This window comes from Cyanistes caeruleus, chromosome 1 (genome assembly GCF_971803275.1).
Source record: "Cyanistes caeruleus chromosome 1, bCyaCae1.hap1.1, whole genome shotgun sequence".
In the NCBI taxonomy this organism is placed as follows: Eukaryota; Metazoa; Chordata; class Aves; order Passeriformes; family Paridae; genus Cyanistes; species Cyanistes caeruleus.
Window position 1 is genome coordinate 117,681,743 of NC_141701.1, and position 19,300 is coordinate 117,701,042.

General features: G+C 36.4%; 1 protein-coding gene across 16 annotated transcripts in view; it reads left to right on the plus strand.

The window, feature by feature from the left end:
- Positions 1–19,300, plus strand: part of ANKRD28 (ankyrin repeat domain 28) — a 120,190-nt gene that overhangs the window by 44,646 nt on the left and 56,244 nt on the right. For 12 of the 16 annotated variants that reach the window (XR_015276901.1, XR_015276900.1, XM_086852409.1 and 9 more), the window contains one exon: positions 3,665–3,748. Coding sequence is in view for 8 of the 16 variants with exons in the window: in XM_086852409.1 (XP_086708535.1) it covers positions 3,665–3,748 (84 nt within the window). In the remaining 8 variants the exon portion in view is untranslated. Of the gene's footprint in view, positions 1–794; positions 2,566–3,664; positions 3,749–19,300 lie in introns of those variants that run through there. The other 4 variants (XR_002861084.2, XM_023919186.2, XM_023919183.2 and 1 more) reach the window with 3 other exon arrangements.

The following is a 19,300-nucleotide window of genomic DNA, read 5'->3' on the forward strand; positions in this document are numbered from 1 at the left end:
CCCTTGGCCAAGGTACTCTTTTGCACTTAGAAAACTTTCACCTGCATAAAGTGTCGGGGGGAAAGGGAGGTGTTTAAGCAATTTATTATGTTGCAATGAAGCTACTGAAGACATTTTTGCAAAAGAGTTCATGTAAGCTTTTCCTGCCTGTGGCCCCCAAAGGTGGGAATTCAGTATGTCTATTTATATCCAGACCTTTTACACACCATTTAAACCTGTCTTTCTCTCTCCCTGGATTCCTATGTGAAACCTGAGTGCAAATACTTTATTGAAGAGCTATAAACTTGCTCACCATTAACAAATTCTGCTCTTGGCAGCCACTGAAGGACATCAGAATTGCCTTAGTGCTGCACACCAGGAGCAAAAACCCTCCCTCTGTTTCTGTACACTGAGGCTTATCCAGCAACTTTTGACAGAAGCCATTTACATAATACACCCACGAGCCAGCACCATTTAGGCAGATTCAAGCTGAAGTATTTATTCAGCAAGTTGTAGGGCTTCATATTATACTTCATTATTATGGTTTATTTTAATAATATTATATTTAAATATACTTGATGTAATTTTTTTTCAAGTTGAGGTTGTGTTTACTTGTACTATTTGCAAAAAACCCATGGGTTTGGTTATTAATAGCTGGCTTTTTAATAGTCAGCCTATTTCTTTAAGATTTTACTTGTCATTTAATTCTCAGAGGATTTATGTGGGGCATTTGTTGTCCTCAATGAGTTAAGTGAGGACTGTTTTGGTGCTCTGACCAGTGCCATATGAAAGCAGTTAAAGTGCTGGAATTGTTTACTGCCTGAAGTGTGGTTAGTCAGCAGAGCCAGTACACCACATTTCTTTGCGGCTTTTCGTGGAAAATATTAAACAGTCGCTCTTTCTTCAGTTATAGAATTTTTACGTTTTCAGCTGCGTTAGTCACCGACCTGGCAAAGGCTGCCCCCAAAAGAAGCAAAAGGCGGGTTTTTTTCTGTGCCAGAGGAAGTTACCCTGGGAGCGGTGGCTGGGTGCTCTGGTAAGTGTGACATGTGAGCATTACTAGGCATTTCACCCTGCCAGGCTGCAGTCGCTGCTCGCCCGGCTGCTGCTCAGGGGCAGCGCTGCCGCGGCAGTGGTTGGTGCACCGCTCCCGCCGACTCGGACAGCCAAGCTGTTTTTCGAGCTTTACAAGGATATCTGCTGATTGTATAATTTAATTTGTCAAGGAAAAAAAATCTGATAAGCAGAAGCTCTAACTGAAGAGGAGAATCAGGTTGGCGCAGTGACAGATGTTCGAATAAAGAAGTTGGCTCAGAGAAGATGTACAGAGTCTGATTTTTTAAATTTTTTTCCTCTTTTTTTTCCTCCCCCTCAATCTGAATGAAGACTATCATGGGAACTGCATTCACATGGTGATCAAAAGAAACACTTGAGTGATGAACTGCTTTTGCAGAAGTCGTCTAAGGCAGTAATTGGAGCTTTTGTGTGCAGTAGCTAGCTTGTTTTGCTGAAGCATTCCTCCTCAACAGTATTTCTGCCTGACGCGTTCCCTGTGAGAAGCCACAGCTACTGCCTGGTGAAGGGAAAATGAACGCTCCGCATTGCTCGTGTCCCTGACGGAGTAACACCGGCTGCTTTGCTTTTGCTGGATTCAGCCGGCAATATTATTCAAGGAGTTCATTGTCCCTGTGGTCTGACTCATCGCATGTAAATGTGCTGCAGCCGTGCTGCACGTTGCAGCTCTTTTCTTGCATGGGAAAGAATTATTTTCCTCTGAGCAGGTCCTGAATAACTGCTGGAACCGAGATATGTTTTTCTGTCTGGACTGTTTTTGACGTTGAGAAAGGAAGCTGTAGAATGGCAGGATGATCGGGAGGCGCGTTTATTTTCAGTCCGCAGAAAGCCTGTGAGGGTTGATTTAAACTGACCTTGCAGGAGTGCGAATAGCTGCGGCCGTCTCTCTCGGGGCAATTGTTCCTTGTTCCGTCCTCTGCAGGACGGAGTCGTGTCTTCTGCAACAATGACTTCGCTGTGGGGGTAGAAGGACGCTGTGGAAGTTGTGACATTAACAAAGACAAATTTGCTCGTGAAAGGACAGCTGTGTGCAACAGTGAGTGCTGTTCGAATGGAATTGGATCTTGGGATATTTTTTTCTCTTTATTTAGCTCTTCCACAGTTTAGTTTTTGTGGTTTCGATGCTTGGGGACTTTTTATTTTATAAAGAACAACTTTTTTTCAGCAGTGTCTTGAACATCTCGTGGTGTATAAGTCTGGAAAATGAAGTGTGAGGGGGAATTGGAATATCTCTTTCTAGATGCTAAGACACCAGCAGTAACACAAGTTTGTGAGGGCATGTGAAACAGGTGAAAGTATTTCCTCTATGGTCACTATTGCAATACCTGCAGTCTGCTTCCAAAAATACCACTGCTGGCATTTTTTTGTTCGCTTTTGCTTCCTCAAACGGATCGAATGAGTCGAGTCTGTATTGTTGTTTTGGAGGAGGAGGAAGATGATTCTCCCACATTTATTTCCAGTTTACCTCAGGAAAATGTATCTGTACATCCATCGCCCCCTGGAAATGTGCTGGTAAGCCATGTTGTTTGTTGGCATATTTCCTGCTTATAATGCTGTCTCAAGTACCAATGGCTATAGTCCTAAGATTAGGATGAATACGTACAATGTTGGAACAAGACAAAGTGATAAAATAAGGATGTAATAAGGATGGGAAAAGCTGAAACTTTGTGGTGGAATTTATGCTTGCAGGGGTCCATTCTATTCCGTGTAACCTTATTTATGGTGCAGCAAGAACAGGTCTTGATTCTTGTGTAATAGCAGTGGGGTTTTAGAAGGGGAAATGTATTTGAAGTAAGTGGGTTTTCCCTGCTCCACTTCTCACTCTTCAGTAGTACATTTATGCAGTACCACTTTAGAAGCTGATGTGATCATTGTATTATAATAATATGCTATGTTTATTTTGAGAACTGATAAGAGTATATAGTTACATCAAACGAGAGCACTTCTAAGCTAAATTAAAAACTACCATAACTCACAATCTTAGTATAACTGTTAGATTCACATTAGCACTTTCTGAAAATTATCAACACTGGGGACTGTGCTTTTATTGCTTTAAATGATTTTTTTTTCTGTCAAGTGACTGACTTAAATCTTGCTAGCATACCTCAGCAGCTTTTCTTACTTACTAAGAAATCCTACTATATTTAGTAATAGATGTGTGTGAGTGTGAATTTGTTACCATACTTATCTGATGCACTTTGCTTTCCCACTCTGTCTAAACAGGTGAAAGACTTCCAGTAACTTGAGTCACTTGCTAATGGAAAAGGGGATTGTTTGCTTATACTGTATAGAATTTGCAGCATGTAATGACAACCCTAATTTTATTCTAAGGCGTTCTCTTTTCAGCTGTTACAATCTTCTCAGCTCCTTTTTTTTTTTTTCTTTCATGTATATATTTAATTGCCTTAGAGGATGTCTGTGTGTTTGAGGTTTTTAAAACTTGCAATTTCTTTGATTCTAAATAGTGGTGCTGATTTCTTTGTTTTACTGTCTGGAATGGGGTTTTTTTGTCGTTATCTTGTGTTTCTGTTATACATCAAAAAAACTGTATACGTATCACTAAAACCTAAAATGAGGTTTTATTTTAAGATGTGTTTTTTCTTCATTTCAGCCACCATTGGTTCAAGCTATATTTAATGGAGATCCTGATGAAGTTCGAGCACTAATATTTAAGAAAGAAGATGTTAATTTTCAGGTAAAATCAAATATCATTATCTTTGAATAAATTTTAATTTTGAATATATTTTAATTTTGTTTGTTATATTTTTCTACTGTACTAATCTCTTTAAAACTTTGCTAATTCTTGAGCTGTACATTTTATATACTAGGCTAAGTAAAGCCACTACATACACTTAATACTGGGAATCAGGTGTATAGCTTTGCAGAATTGTGTGAATAGTAACAACTAATTTTATATTCCTTGTAAATGTTAGTTCTGCAGTGGTTGGGTAACTGCAAAGTTTGTTTATGCAGTTGTATCAGAGTAGTTTACAGAAAGCTAGACTGGTTGAGTGTGATGCTATGTAGACTTGAATTCTTTTTAAATTGAATATAGTATATAGTATACATTAGACAATTATAAGAACACAGTCTGGGTTTTCAGTAGGTACATTCAATAGTTGATTTTAAAAAGGGAAGCCTCATGATTATATCAGTAAGAATGAGAAACTGGGTTTATATTTTTGCAGTGCTGCAAACTCAGGCTCTGAAGACATAAAAATTATACTGAAATGGTACTAAGTTTATTCCATTGGGTGAAATTCAAGATTTGAACAGCATGCAGTTACTGTATTTCTAATAAAATTCTAATATGTGTGCTTGACACTATGAAAGATAATATGGTATAAACTCTACATGGATTAGAAATTGCTTTGATTATTACAGCAAACTGACACAAACCATTTCGGGCTTATGCTACAGGAATGTATATAGCTGTTTCTCCTCCAAATGCCTCAGAGCAAGAGTCATGATAAAAGGCAAAGGTTAAGATGTAGTTGCTACCTAGGGGCCCATTTAAGACCATGATGATTGTTTACACTTTCTTCTGGGGAGATGTAAACCAAAAGCAAATATTTAGTTTGGTATGTCTCTTTTGACATTTAAAAGCATTCTGCAGAATTTACAGCTGAGAAGTGGCAGCTGAAAAATCCTAGTATAAGGGAGCCCTCCTGTTGTCTTGAAGAGCTTGAATAGGACCCTGTATAAAGAAATTTTCTGACAAATCTGAAGCTTTGTTTGATATGGATGGACTTTTTTTCCTCTTTCAGGAGTTTCATATGTCCTTAAGCAAGATTGTATGATGAATTTTACTAAAAGATAAAATATTATTTTTCATTATGAGAGCATTAGTTTTGTATCCTTCCCATATCTGCACGTATATGCTCTGGTCATGTTGCCATTTTTATTTTTAGAACATAATTAGTTTTGTTGTTACTTTGTATTCATTCATGTGTTTAAAGTCAGCATTCATAGCTACAGAGCTCCTAAGCAAAGTTAGGTTTACTATCTTTCTGCTTTTTAAAAATTATGTATTACCAAAGCCTCTGCTATATTTCAGTTTGTATGTGGGAGTAGTTTGGTATTAGGTTTTGTTTTTTTCTCAAGTTTTGTCAAACTCTTGCAAATAAATAAGAAGATAGGAAGTCAACAGATGTGCTTAAATAGAAAAGCTCATAATTTTTTGCTGTCTCTGAAGGGAATTGCTTCAGATTGCCAGGTACTTATATTGCACGTAGAATTGTCAAAATCTGGAGGTTTTTACGTTTTATACATATATATATATATATATATATATATTTATTTTATTTTATTCTTTTCTGTGGATACATCTTCCTTTAATAGAATGTGTGCACTGTGCACTAGGTGTTAGCCTAGTAACCTCCAAGGTGTGGTTAGAGTCCACGCAGGACAAATACGCTACTTTTTTATAACTACCTTGTTCAGCGTAGGGAGATGCTTATCACCCATGACCACTGTTTATTATCATGGCAATCCTAGTCCTACTACAGTATTTGATATTAGATTTACATTTACTCCTTAAATGCTGTTTGTTGGGACTAAATGAGCATGTAAATTCTCCCATTATCTGGTAGAAGTGAAGTAGACTGCCTAGTACATTTTTTCTGTGTGTCTGTATGTGTTTTGTTCCTTTCCTTGGGTTGTTTGTTGAAGGCGTCCTTGGCTGGAGGTAATATATGTCTACATAAGTCTAGATCCAGAGTCACTCCTTGTGTTATGTGTTACAAATTGGCGTGGAGAGAAGGACGGAAAAAGTGAAGAAAATGAAGTAGTTATTTATATTCCTGAATAAGAGAAGGAGCGGAATAAACTGTTTTGACCATTGTGGATTGTATTAGACCACTGTATACACTTGGGTTTTTTCCATTTTGCTATCCAAGTATTTCAGTGCAGTTACTTGAATTCCAGAGTTAGTCCCTCCAATGCCTCTGCAGAGTCATTTCCCCCTCTCAAGAACAACTAATTATTTTGCAGTTTGTATTCTAATAGTTGAGATTCCTTCCATCCTCCCCTTCCCCTGTGCATGGGCTGGACTCTGTAACTGAAGACCCAGCAGCATTCTGTGGATTAATTTTGCCCAAAAGTGAACTGAAGATAGGGAGGTTGTACATTTTGTAGTGACAGTGACACTCATCTAGGAAAGTTATTTATGATGAAATGTGGGTATTGTTTTCTTTTTGTTTCATCCAGCTTCATTTACGTTCTTTTATTAAATCTTTCACATCATGAGTTGCAGTGTGTGACTGTAAGATGATGTACAAATAGCAAAAGGGCTTTTTTCAGGAAGAAGATTGTTCTCTGTTCATGCCACACCAGCCTCTTGAGTCACAGGCTCAGTTTAGATTTAGAAAGTATGTACTGTATTCCGTCTGCTGTTGTAATCTTTGGTGAAGAAAGAACAAATTGAATGTATCCCTAGCTGCTTAAACTGGGGTTCAAAGAGGCTTACCCTCCCTGCAAGCTTGAAATGTGCAGCTCCTTATAGACAAAACTGATTTAGAGGAATTTTGTTCAGATAAATTGTTTGGAAGATGTACTTTCCTGAGGCTCCAAGTAATGGGAAAAAAAAATCCAAAGGGGAAGGGGTTGCTTCTCACTTCTCTTTCCCCAAGAAAGCTTGGATAACTGTAGCTGTTTGTTTCATGAATCAGTCTTAAATCACATGCCTCACATATGTCAAATAGCATAGAGTTTCTCTTACAAGCATGGCTTTTGGTATGCTGAGTGTGTTTGTTTAAAAAATTATTATTTCTTGGTACCATCCTGAGCTTTTGAGACTTGACAGAAAGGAAGATCTTGTGTGATAGTAGTGGACACATTTAATATCTATTAGTCAATGGAGATCCTCAATATTCCCTGCTCTTGCTGATTAGATTAATGTGACTGGTTTGAATTCTACCTTTCAGCAATTAGTTTTAGCTAACTGAATGATTTCAGCGTTGTATTTATAAATTAGTATTGGTTTGGGTTTTTTGTTTTTTTTTCAAGATTTGGAGACCTGTTACTGTTGCAAACACTAACATTTCTGTTTGTAATCAAAACTCGTATGATGTATGTTTAGTTTAAAAGATCATGAAAATGCAGTATTTCATCTCAGCTATTAGTTAAGAATGTAATTTTCTCAAGGGAATATCAGCTCACTGTCAAAAATCATTTAAAGGTTGCAAATCTGACTATTGAAGTGATTGTTCAAAATCAGAACAATTTTTCCTCTCCTAGACCTATTAGGGTAGTATTTCTTGCCATGAAAATTGATACTTCAGGTAACCCAATATGCATTTTTCATAACCCCATTGCACTCGATCTTAGCTGAGGAGACAAACATCTGATCCTCTCTGGAGCTGGGGTCAGTGTGCCCCTTGCTCTTCTCATAATAAAACCAAACAAGCTGTTTTTGTGGAGCATTCTCAAAATCACACAGATCCCTCACAATACTCAAAAATGCTCACTGTTGCTATATGAAATAGTAATATTGACATATGTGACAAGGGACTTAAACATGAAGTTCCTGGATCTTACCACATATTGTGCTTTGTGAGATTAAAATAGATTTAAACTATGAAATGTTCTAAAGCTGCTTTATGTGCGAGTTAGCGTTTTTTTCCCCAACATAAAATATAATAATGGTAAGTGAAATTCCTCATACTATACCATTACAGCCATTGTTACCCTGTAGTAATCAAGGTTCTCTGTATGATTTCTGTTCTGAATTATTGATCCAGCATGGCTCTTAATTTAATGCCTTTTTTGTATAGTAAGTAACCACGAAGTAAAAATTCACCTGTGCTACTATTTTTGGAAGAACAGAAAAACAAAACAAAACCATGGAACCAAATGATCCTTTGCCTGCACTCCCTAACCCACACCTATATTTGATAGCAATGAATTGTTGCCCATAAATCCCAAATTTTGTTGGTAGGACTGACAAGCGGTATGATCCTGTAGCATCAAAGTGCTGGGTACAAACAGGATGGCTAAAAGTGTGTCTGGCAGGTATTTTGAGTGGTAGGGTGGCTCCATGAATGACTGTTCCAGTAGAGATGTGGGCTTCATTCCCAATCCTAACAAGTTTTGCATAACTTCTTTGTGTTTTTTGCGTAGCAGGAGAATGCTGCTGGATGTTGTTCTAGGGTAAGACACAAGATTAGGTTATCCTACTCTGCCGATCACTGTTTATACTGAAAGAGGAAGAAAAGTGGCTTTTTAGTCGAGTGACTAGTCTAGGACTCCTTATACAGCATTGGGTCTGGGTACCAGGAGAATTAGATTCTTGAGGATCTCAAATATACTAGTAATTTACAAATGAAAAATGAAAATTTTAGTACAGTTTAAATAACAAGAAAGGTTATGATACTATGGTTATGCTCATCAAAGCCCTAAAAGTGATTAATAGGAAGAAATAGGTAATGGATGTATGGCTTTCATCTTTATACTTCTTGTTTGAACTACTGGAGTAACAGGTGTTTTTCTGTGCACCTGAGAGTGCAGTGTAGAACAGGAAAGCCTGACTGACTTGGCTGCAGTATGGAACATTCTACAAGATTTAATAAAGTTTGATGTTCTGATCATACAAGTGAATCCTATATCTATTTCATGCATTAAAAGAATTTTTATATAAGTTGTTCTGTGGGAAATTGTAATTGCTCTCTAATTCAGCAATTACATTGAAATATTTCTCAGTGGAAAGAACATTACATGAGGAAATGTGAGGGACTTGATTGAAAACAAATGAATGAGAAGCCATAATTTGTAATGAGGTAAAAATAATTGTTAGGTATTTTCTTACCTTTATGTTCACAATCTTTCTGTAGCCAGTTATTTTACCAATTACTAATATGATTTTTCCTGTTTGTTTTTTATAAAAGATATATATGCAGACTACAAATTTGTACTTTAATTTGTCTTATCTGTGCTTCTAGAAACTTTTCTATATTAATTGATATGCATGAAGTGTTTGAGCTATGCCTTTTGTTATCAATGCCTTTGTAACTTAAAGTCACTGTTAGTGTGAGAATTTGCTGGTTGGGACAACTGGAGGAACCTCTCAAAGCAGGTTAATATGCTCTTTAAACAGTGATGGTTGATGTGCAGCGCCATGTTTCTGTGCTTTCCGTGAGGGTAGGACTCAGAGAGGCTGTTTTTAACAGGGAGTGGTAATAATTTTGAGAAGAGGGGAGAAGACTGACAGTTTTGCAGAGATTTGTATGGGCCAAATAAAAGCAAAAGGTATGTCCAAACAATATTCCTTTCCACTTCAGGAATGCTGACATTATTGGTTGAGAAAAGGGGTTCATAGTGGTTTGTGATTTGGTGCACTCAGAGTATGTTTGCTGGGAAACAATTTTCCATGCCAGTTCAGCTGTAACACCTCTTGGTTCTAGAGAAAGCTTCTGGCAATCACAGCAAAGCTACTCTCTGGTTTTTGTACCTAAACTGGCGAGAGTAAATAGTGGTTCAAAACTAGTGTAATGTAGCAAAAGCTAAGCAGGAATCAGGAGAAGTTTTTAACTCTTCAAGTTTTGTTTCTGAAGAGGTGAGAATATGGGTTTGCTAACCAGTATATTTTTCCCAGACATGCCTCACATCCAGTGTTGGAAATTATTTTGTCAGGTTCCTGCAGGCAAATCGGATGATTTACAGGAAGGACTTTTTCACTGGCAGCTGAAGTTGGCAACAAAAACTTGCACTAAAGTATTTGTTACTGTGGAGTGAGTAGCATCTTACTGTATTCCTTGGCAGGACAGACATAATGTCTGGTTTGCTCATTTGAATGCGAGGGAGGACTTAAAAAGATGCCCAGAAAATTGTAAAATATTCTGAAGAACACAATTAATTTATTTTTTTAGTTTCTATTTTAATAGGTCAGGTTATACACTTTTAGTTTCTTAGTTGTTGCCATTGCTTAAGAGTTGCAATCTGTTGTGCATTTTTCTTCTCTGAAAGTTTCGGTCACTGTTTTTTTTATTTGGTCTTTTGCTAATTTCCAAATGCAGGCAAGCTTTTAATAAAGAAACACTGTAGTTATTGTAACTTGGACACTGTAGTTATTGTAACTTGAAGCATCAAGACAGACATTGTGAAAGTGTAGCTGCAGTAGTACTTTGGAGGAGCGCACAGTTTAGATCTACTAAAATAAAACTTGAATTTAAGGCCTTCTTTCCAAAATTTACTATCTTGCATCTCTAATCATTGCAAAGAAGTATTTAGTGAAAAATGCTGACTTTTGAGGTATTAATAAAGTGCATAGAAATATCTGCATGGTTTCTGCTACATTTAGAACACTTTTTTTTCCTCAGAGATAGTTAGAATAAGGTCAAATTTAGTTTCTTATCTTTGTAATGTGTTTTTTGTAGCTGGTGTATATCTTAGCATTTATAACTTCACATTATAGGAATCAAGTCTAGAGGAAAAATTGTTGTAAAACTGCTTGCTAATTTGCCATACTTTTTATCTATTTAAAAATCTGTTCAACCTTGAAGCCCTTTCTTTCTTCGCTAGAAAGGTTTCTGCTTGTAATATGTTTTTATCTTCAGTTTAAAGTGTAGCAGATTTGGGGCAGAAAATTACAGGTATTTGTGAGTTTGAAGGACTTTTTAATATGACGAGAACATAGGATATGTTATAACTTAGAACTTGGTGCTAGTCACTTTAATCCTTTGTTTTTCAAAATCCTTTGGATTTTCAAGCAGTAATTCCCCCTCAGTTTTCCTGCAAATAAGAACTGTATATTGAAAGAACACATACATATGTATGCCTGTATATGAATGCATGCAAGTTATATGTACAATGTTATTTTTTTTAAATGGTCACTTACCTAATGTTAATAACAGTAGGCATATAATGAAATGACAGTGAGAATAGTACTGTGAAATAACTGCAGGAGGTTGAAGAGGAAATAAAACATTCCTGTATAAACAAACACGAATAAAGAGAATTCCTGCAGTAAAATAGACTGCTGAGAAACTCAGGGCAGCAGCTGCTGCCTGGCAGTCTCTGCCTGGAACCCAGTTTCAGGTGCTGGAGCAGAGAGCAAGAAATCTTATATTTCACAGGGGCTTTGAGGTGTCACAAAGCACAGGTGAACTCAGGGTGGACATAAGTCACAAAACAAGTTCTGTGTGCCTTCAGACCCCTCTACTGCTAACTTCTAATAGGAGAATTTTTATTACCCTTTTAAATAACAATAATTATACCTATCTCTTACTAAGAACTGTAAGAGATTCAGTTCTAATAAGATCTGAGAGATTTTGTAATTAGATAGGGGCATTTAAAATAGTAAATGGCTTTAATTTGGTATCTTCTCATTTTGTGCAAAGTACATGTAAATATATTTTTCAAATGCATGGGTGAGAAAAATACAGTGTATAACCTCCAAGACTGATGATAGTTCTTATCTTCTCTATTTGTTTGCCCACATGCTTAAAATAAAATACAGCTTTCTAATGGGAGCAAAACATTTATTTCTCCTTAAACCTGTGTTTGTATTTTTGTCCAATGTGCATCTCAGTGTACTGTATTGCTTTCTGCTTCTAGATAGTCCCTGTACTAAACTTTCTAAGTGTCTTTAACCACAAACAGGAACCCCCATTTCCTGTGTGATCAGCCTGATGAAATGATGAGTCATATGAGACTCCTGCTTTATAATGTGTTCAGTTAATTGAAATTTCTTCACATCTGAAAAATGGCAAGAAGAGTCTGTGAAGAATTCTGGCTTTGAGGGGAGTGTTTGTGATCTTGAACCAGTAGCAGGTTGTGGCTGCTCAGAACTTGCATCTTTGCATCAGCTCTTAATGTGGAGTTGAAGTGTCTTGCATGTAAGGAAGTCCAGGAATTGGTTTTTAGAAGGACATTTTGTGAATAGTACAGGCCATTGTGTGTGGTGTTGGATTAACAAGAGACAAAGCTTGTGAAACACCTTATCACTAAGCCTGATCAGTTTTTAGTGAGGTTTTGAAGGAGGAAATGGAGTGCAGCAGTACCATATGGGAATGTCCAGGAGTTATTTTGATAAAGAATTAAGTACCTTCTTAAATGCATAAATATTCATGGTTTATGTCTGAAGAGATATGAGGAAACTTTGCTGCAGGAAACGTAGAGAAGCTCTTTCTATACAAAAGCTGATTCTACTTCTAAAGGATTGTATATTTGGTTGTTTGATCCATTGATCTGAAGCCTTACTGATTCCAGAAATGGAGAACTTTGGAGACTAATTCTTCCAGGAGTAGTGGAAACTTGCTGCCAGTTGTATATTGTAAACAGTATCCATTAGCTACTCAAAGATCATTTAAATTCTTCATAAAGAAGTTATTTACTGTAACTTAACTTTAAAGTTAAGCATTTCCTGCTCATTAATGTGAGATGTTTTTTAAGCATGTCATCTGTAATGATTAATCAGATATCTTAGTTCCTCTGTAGTGGTTTAGAGTGAATCATGTTTTTCAGCCTCAATATAAAGTCTGTCCAAATGGTGTTGAGTTCCTCTTCTGGTGCAGAAATAGATTCAAGATGTTTTAAATACAAGTCTGTATAATTAAGCATTTTCCTTCAGAATTGAAATATTTGATGAGAGAAACTTGCCAGTCCAGAGAGGAATGATTGTTTGCTTCGTGTCCATAGCACTGTCTTTAGCCTCTGCAAATGAGGTTTTCAGATGTACCAAGTTATTACTCTTCTTAGAGTGGTACAAACAAACCTTTAGCAGAGTTGCAGGATCATCTGACCAATATCAGCAAATTGGTACTCAATACAGTGGTCTTATGGGCAGTAGCTCTTGAAAAGTTACCATTGCAAAGGGTAGAACTGAGAACATTGTGCTTACATAGCATGCTTCTGCCTTGGACAGGAAATGAGAATTACTCTTTTGAGACTTTAGTATGAATTAATATTACTCTGCTACTCAGGCAAACATATCTTCCTTCTCGTCAGGCCCAGTAAGCTTGCCCGGTACTATGCTAATGTGGATTTACTGTTTGCTAAACTGGGAAAACAAGCCTGGGTTTCTGCATGGCAGTGTTTTACAGTATTGGCCAAACACTGAATTTCTTTTGCAGTAATTGGGAATTTGATGGACAGCTTTTGTTTCAGTCGCTGTGATTTCTTTAATGTTGAAAAATTCTCGTTGGTGTAGAGAGCCATGAATAATTACTTCAAATTTAAAAGTTTGACAAGTTTTTAAAGTTTTAAGGGTTTTGTGTTTTAGTCTCACATATGATTCTTAGTGATAAGGATTTTGTAGATCATGTCTAATTTGCCATTTTACTTTTAGTGGTTATTGCTTAAGATTGTAACCTTCAAAGCATAATTGAAGTTCTGCATTTCCTGCTGCTTTACAAAGCAAGCTAGAGGCAAGGTCTTGAATAGTTAGAGCTTACTGGAGTTATTCCTGGCAGTTGCTGTGCCTGACATGCAAAGGATTGGTATTTTAGAACAGAACATCCCCTCTGAAAGAGCAGAGTGAAGAAAAAAGTTCAGTAGTCTTAATGTGCATTAGCTTCCAACATAGACACAGTCCTTAAAAAGGGCATTGCTGGGAAAAGCAAGATAGGATTTGAATTTACTGATTATTTGTAGTCATTTTCTGGATGAAAATCCTTTATGCATATGCAACATGCTTTTGAACAAAGACAATTTTCTCCACTATGCGAGTTGTTGAATCTGTCTTACTTTGGGATATCCAATATGCTATCAGTAAACATAATTTCCTTTGTCCAGTTTGGTCCTTGTACACAAGCTATACGTGAGGTAGTTGCATCTTTTAAGGTCCTTAAATCTTCTTTAATAAAAGATGGATGTACATCAAAAACGGTGAAAAGAAAGTGTTTCTCATTTGTTTGCTGCATGATGTAGGAAGGGCTGTCCCGTAAATACTCAAGGAGGAGGTCTCTAGTCTATTGTCAGTAAGTCCTGGAAGCGCTCATACTGGTGTCAGGTGTCAGGACAAAGGAACTGGAAGGTCATTGCAATGAGTTCTTGCTGAAGAGTGTGCTCCAGAAGTTCAGATACAATGTCTTGATTATGAAGTTTGAGGGGGTCTTTTCTCAGGCCTATGATACCAGCCTGTACCTTTCTGTTTCCAAAACCAGTGGAATTCTGTTCTTTCCAATCTTTCAAAGTCCTACTTTATTATTATCATCCTTTCTGATAATTAATTTAATTTCTATTTGAATTTGCAGTAAATAGTAGTTACATACATATGTATATGTGTAATTATGGTAACTTATAAATAAATTACATGATGCTGACTTGCTGTCTCAAAGGAGTGCAAATATCTTGCCTTGCAAGCTTTTCCTATAATGATAGTTATCTTCTAAGCTTTTCCCATGTCCACTTAGCCTAAGAAATAGTGCACAGAAGATACTTTGATCCTAAAGTAGCCAGCACGTTTAGATGAGGTCTTATCCTCACTATCACAGATTTTCTTTATATCCGTGTGGGGACTTTTCATTTTCCATTGTAGAGTGTTGTTGGAAGGAATTTTTTTACTCTCATTTTACTAGTGTTTTTCAGAGTAGATGTGTTCTGCAGGATTTTTCTTGCCTACAGCAGTTAGCCTTTTAATTAGCATAGATTGTTGTATGCTGTTTGGAGTTCAGAATGGTGCAAAAGTCTTTTGAAAGGAGGGGTTTACATATTCCAGCTAGATGACTTGACTTCATGAAGCTGTTCAACATAACACACACCAGGAAAATGTTTTGGCTTGATCCAAGAAGAGGTGCTAACATTAAACATGCAACCTGAAAAGCACATCTTTTCCTGTCAGCAAGACAGTGCTGTTAGTGGGACAAATAATGTTTCACATTGGTGGTTGTCATTTGAGCACTTGCCTTTGCAATGAAAAGGGCAGAAACACCAGCTTTTCTGAACAAAAGTGTCAGTGGCCCAAACATAATGTGCTGGATTTAAACTGTGGTGGAGATGTGCATACCTTACCTAGTGTGGTGTGTGATCTTTCACTGGAGCATAAACAGAGCCTGTATTGTACTGTTTTCTCTCTTGGCATATTTTCTTATTTGTGCCCTCAAATATTACAGATGATGACACTGGAAGATGAGGCAGTGCCCCTATTCCAGCCCACTCTGTGAGAACAGGCTGGGTTACATAATGTGCTCCACAGCACTGTACTCCCATTATGGAAAATCCATTGTTTTCTCATAGTGCTTTTTTTGCTGTTTTTTTTTTTTGTTTTTTCATGTTTTTTTTCAGAAATAGTTTCAGAATTATTTATCATTTTTCTTACCAGCAGCTTCATTCTGTTTAAAAGCTGGGGTTTTCTTCTGGCATACCTACCAGGTAAATGTTTAGAAACCATATAACTAGCATTTGGGAAGGATAAAGCTTAGGGCAGGTATTTTCAATGATATATTATTGGTTTGGGTGAGTCTGTGTTCGGTTTTTTAGGTGGTTGTTTTTGTTGGGGTTTTGTGTGGTTCTTTTTTTTAGTACAGCAGAGTTCTGAATGCTTTTAGAGGTTAATGGATGGGTATTTTTTAATTTTAGTGATTTTTTTTTGCTTTCTCCCCCACAGGGATCTAGTATGCTAACAAATTGTCTTGGCCCTAAAAGTAGCCCTTTTTTTAATTTTTATTTTTTTAAATTTTTTTTAAATTTTATTTCTGAGTTAAAGGAAGGAAAATATGTTCAAAATGCCTCACTGCACTTTGCTCTTACCAAAGGGTGCAGAATAGCTCTTTATTCATTCTATGTATTGGGCAAGAATTCAGTAACCTTTATTAGTGATAAATGGGTGCAGTTCTTGATGTTGGAACTTTTCTGTGAAAGGGAGCAGCAGCTTGCAAAACCTGCTTACTTATTCAGGTCCTTATCCAGTATCCAAATGAATGCTTGAGTTTGCTCACAAGAAATTCTGGCCTTTCTAATTAAGCCAGAAACATTTATGTGTTGTGTAAAAGTGTCTACATACCATGTAAAAATATAGAAACACATAAAAACCTGGAATTAGCTTTTCTTACAAGCTGTGCTTGTTCCATACACAACTTCTAAAACCTGAGTAGCAGAATTATGATAGCAATATTACAAAACCTGCATGGAACATCAAGGTTAAAGGGTGTGAGAAAATGTGCTATTTCCAAAAAACACTCTGACTTAGTACTTTCAAAACAGAATAATTGAAGATAAATGAGTTTTGAGCTGAATTTCTTGGAAGTAGAAAAATACAGAGATGTTTAGTTGTTTCAAAATCTGCTTCTTTAAATATTTGCAGCAGTCAAAAAGTCTTCCAGTTGTAGACCTCTTTAGTTGAGACAAATAAGGATGCAGTGTCTAGCAGAACACCTCAAGCACTCCTGTTCCCATATGTGAGCAAGACATGCTCAAGTACTGAATGTAACTTTATAAACATCTTAATTACATCAAAATAGCTTGGGTGGTTTTTTTTACTGTACATAGTTAAATGAGAATGTTTTAATCTCATGTTCAGAATGAGACATTAGCTGGCTGTAAGGTCCAGCAATTGTAATTTTAGATGGGGTTTGAAGCTTCATAGCTGTTTCTTGCTCTAAATGTGACTTTCTTTCTTTTGTGTGTCAGGGCTTCAAACAATTACACCTGAATGATGTTTTGGACCTAATTGTTGTGATGTGAGACAACATCTGAAGTTAACTCTTTAATTGAAATAGCTGGAATGGTGTTATTTAATAAGATAAATTGTTCTGAGCATGCAGTTCCTTTTTTACTAATTTTTTTTTAAGTGTAGTATCAACTTATATTTCTCACTTCACTGAGTTTCTATGGACATTAAAGTTTGGGATTCAGTAAAGGTTAAGCCTGCAAATTTTCTCCTGTCCTCTTGCTATCAAGTTGTTCTACTCCATGCCAAAGTTAGAGACTAGATGGTCTTTTACACAAGAGTAATTTGGCATCTGATGTTTTTTGTACAAGTTTTATAAAAAGTATTTCCTGGTGTTATTTAAAAAAATACTAGAAAGATACAAATGAGCTATCTTACTTGTTTCTAAAAAGGAATTTTTAATAACGTCACTATCATACATACATACGTACGTATATATGTATATATTGCATATAAAATGATGGTGTTTTTCTGTGCAAACTTAAAATTAAGTTATTCCCACCAGACTGGTTAATTTCTAAAAAGCCTGGACACTGAAAACAAATCTTCAATGTGCTTTTTTGTTTATAGGTTTTCATATTGCATATGAACTGTAGGCAGTGGTTCAGTAAGGATAGAGATTTTATCCATTTTAGGTTTATTATTTTACTTGAGTCATTAGCTGAATGGGAAGTAAATTATTTTCCAGGGGTTTTAGTGCTGCTCTTTGAACTTGAGCTTAAATTCAGTCACAAAAATTATATTTTAAAAACACCCAGTGATATCATGCCTAAATGAGGACGCTTTTGGAACTGCCAAGTATGTCCATACAGCAAAGCCATGCAATGTGAATTCTTCCTTACCTCCTTCTTGGTGGGGATTCTCATTCATGTGCATGTGATGTGGAATGGTGTGCAAACAGGTAATGTCATTCTGCTCTTCTCTAGATAAAGGTAAAAGTCAAATTTTTGACTTTTTACTGTAAAATTTGAAATATTCCCCAGGTTTCATGTTAGGAAAGAAATTTGATTACCTGGGATGTTCCAATGATGAGAAAATGAAAGGAGAGTTTGGTTTTGAAATGCATTGTATTTGGTCACTTGGTCATTGTTTTTGTAGACTCTAAAACTCCAGTCTGGCATAAGTGATACTTTCCCCCTGCCCCTTTTAGGTTTTCACCATGACAGATAACTTATTATCCTGGAGAAGGAGGTTTCCAGACAAAGGTTCACTATGTTGCTCTAATTCATTCATTTTTCATGGTGGAAATGTGAATATATCTTGATAGTTTTTACAGCCAAACTTCCTAGCCAATTATGACCGCCATAGGTAATGAAATCAGAATAGATTAGACCTTTTTATTGCTGTAGTTTTTAATGCCACTCAGCATGTGTTTCCCTCTTTGGCTCGTTCCGTTCACCCAGACTCAAGTTAAACTTCTGCTTTGTTTCTGAAACATGCCCATATGCAAGATCTGACCATTTGCAGTTGCTGAGGGATTTTGATTTTTGGAAGATCAGATTTTGGATTGGAAAGTTAGTGTCTCCTTTACAATTATATGGCTTCTAGTAATTTCTTCTAACATTCTACAAGTATGGTGCTTTATGGTTGTTTTGTGAGTCAGTGTAGATCTACTCAAAATTGTTTTATCATGGGATTTTATTTTTAATTATTGTTCCTTGTGACAATTTAGAAAACTGTGAGCCTGTGCTCTGGAGGAATGCAGGTGTTTAGAATGACTTATATTCAGGTAAACTCTTGGTTTGTCATAAAATGGTGCTGTGGTGACATTTTTCCACTCTACTTTGTAGTTCTTTTCTGACCTATCTTTTATTGTAGTCTACAGCTGCTGTCCAGGTTTTTTAAGGCCTCCACAAACTCACAATGCCACAAATTGTAGTAATGAATAAATGAATTTGTGTTTTATTCCATGGTGTGCCAGTTTATATTATTTTTGTTATCATTATTATCAGCTAGAAACAAGTAAAGAGCATGCACTATTAAGCTGCTACTGAAGATCTTAACTAGAAGCAGCAGTGGGGTTTGGCAGATTATGGCTGATGTGACCCTTGTTGCTAAAACCACATCTTCTACAAGATAAGGTCTTTCAAGTCAATGGTCACTCTGTCTTAATGAGCAAGAGGGCAAAGATTCCTCCCTAGTTTTTTGTGATTGTTTGGAGGTCTAGATTTGCTCTGCCCTCCTTAATAGATGGTGTGAAGAGGACATGTCCTGAAATTTTATGAGTAGTGATAAGGTCTTACTAGTGAAAGTTTAATACTGGGCTTTCAAAAATGTTTCTTGCAGAGGCAGTGCAAGTGTTCATACAAAGAGAAACGTGACAATTAGTTCAAGAAATTAATGCAGCCAGTATGACAAATCTAATAATTTCAACTAAAATGTACCTATTTCATGTCTTCAAAGGATACTTTATGGTTAGCCATGTAATATGTATTGTTTTTGTGGTTACTGTCATGCTTTCTTCATATTTTAAGCATGCAGGAAACCATTCATGTAATATTAGCTTGTTCTCTATATTGGATATACATCTTAATTTGTGAAGAAAATAGAGGTCTGCTTCCAAAATATATGTCAAATGAAATTACTTAGAAATTTGTTCATTTTTGGCAGTGCAAAGTTCTGAGAATTGACTTAAAAGTACAA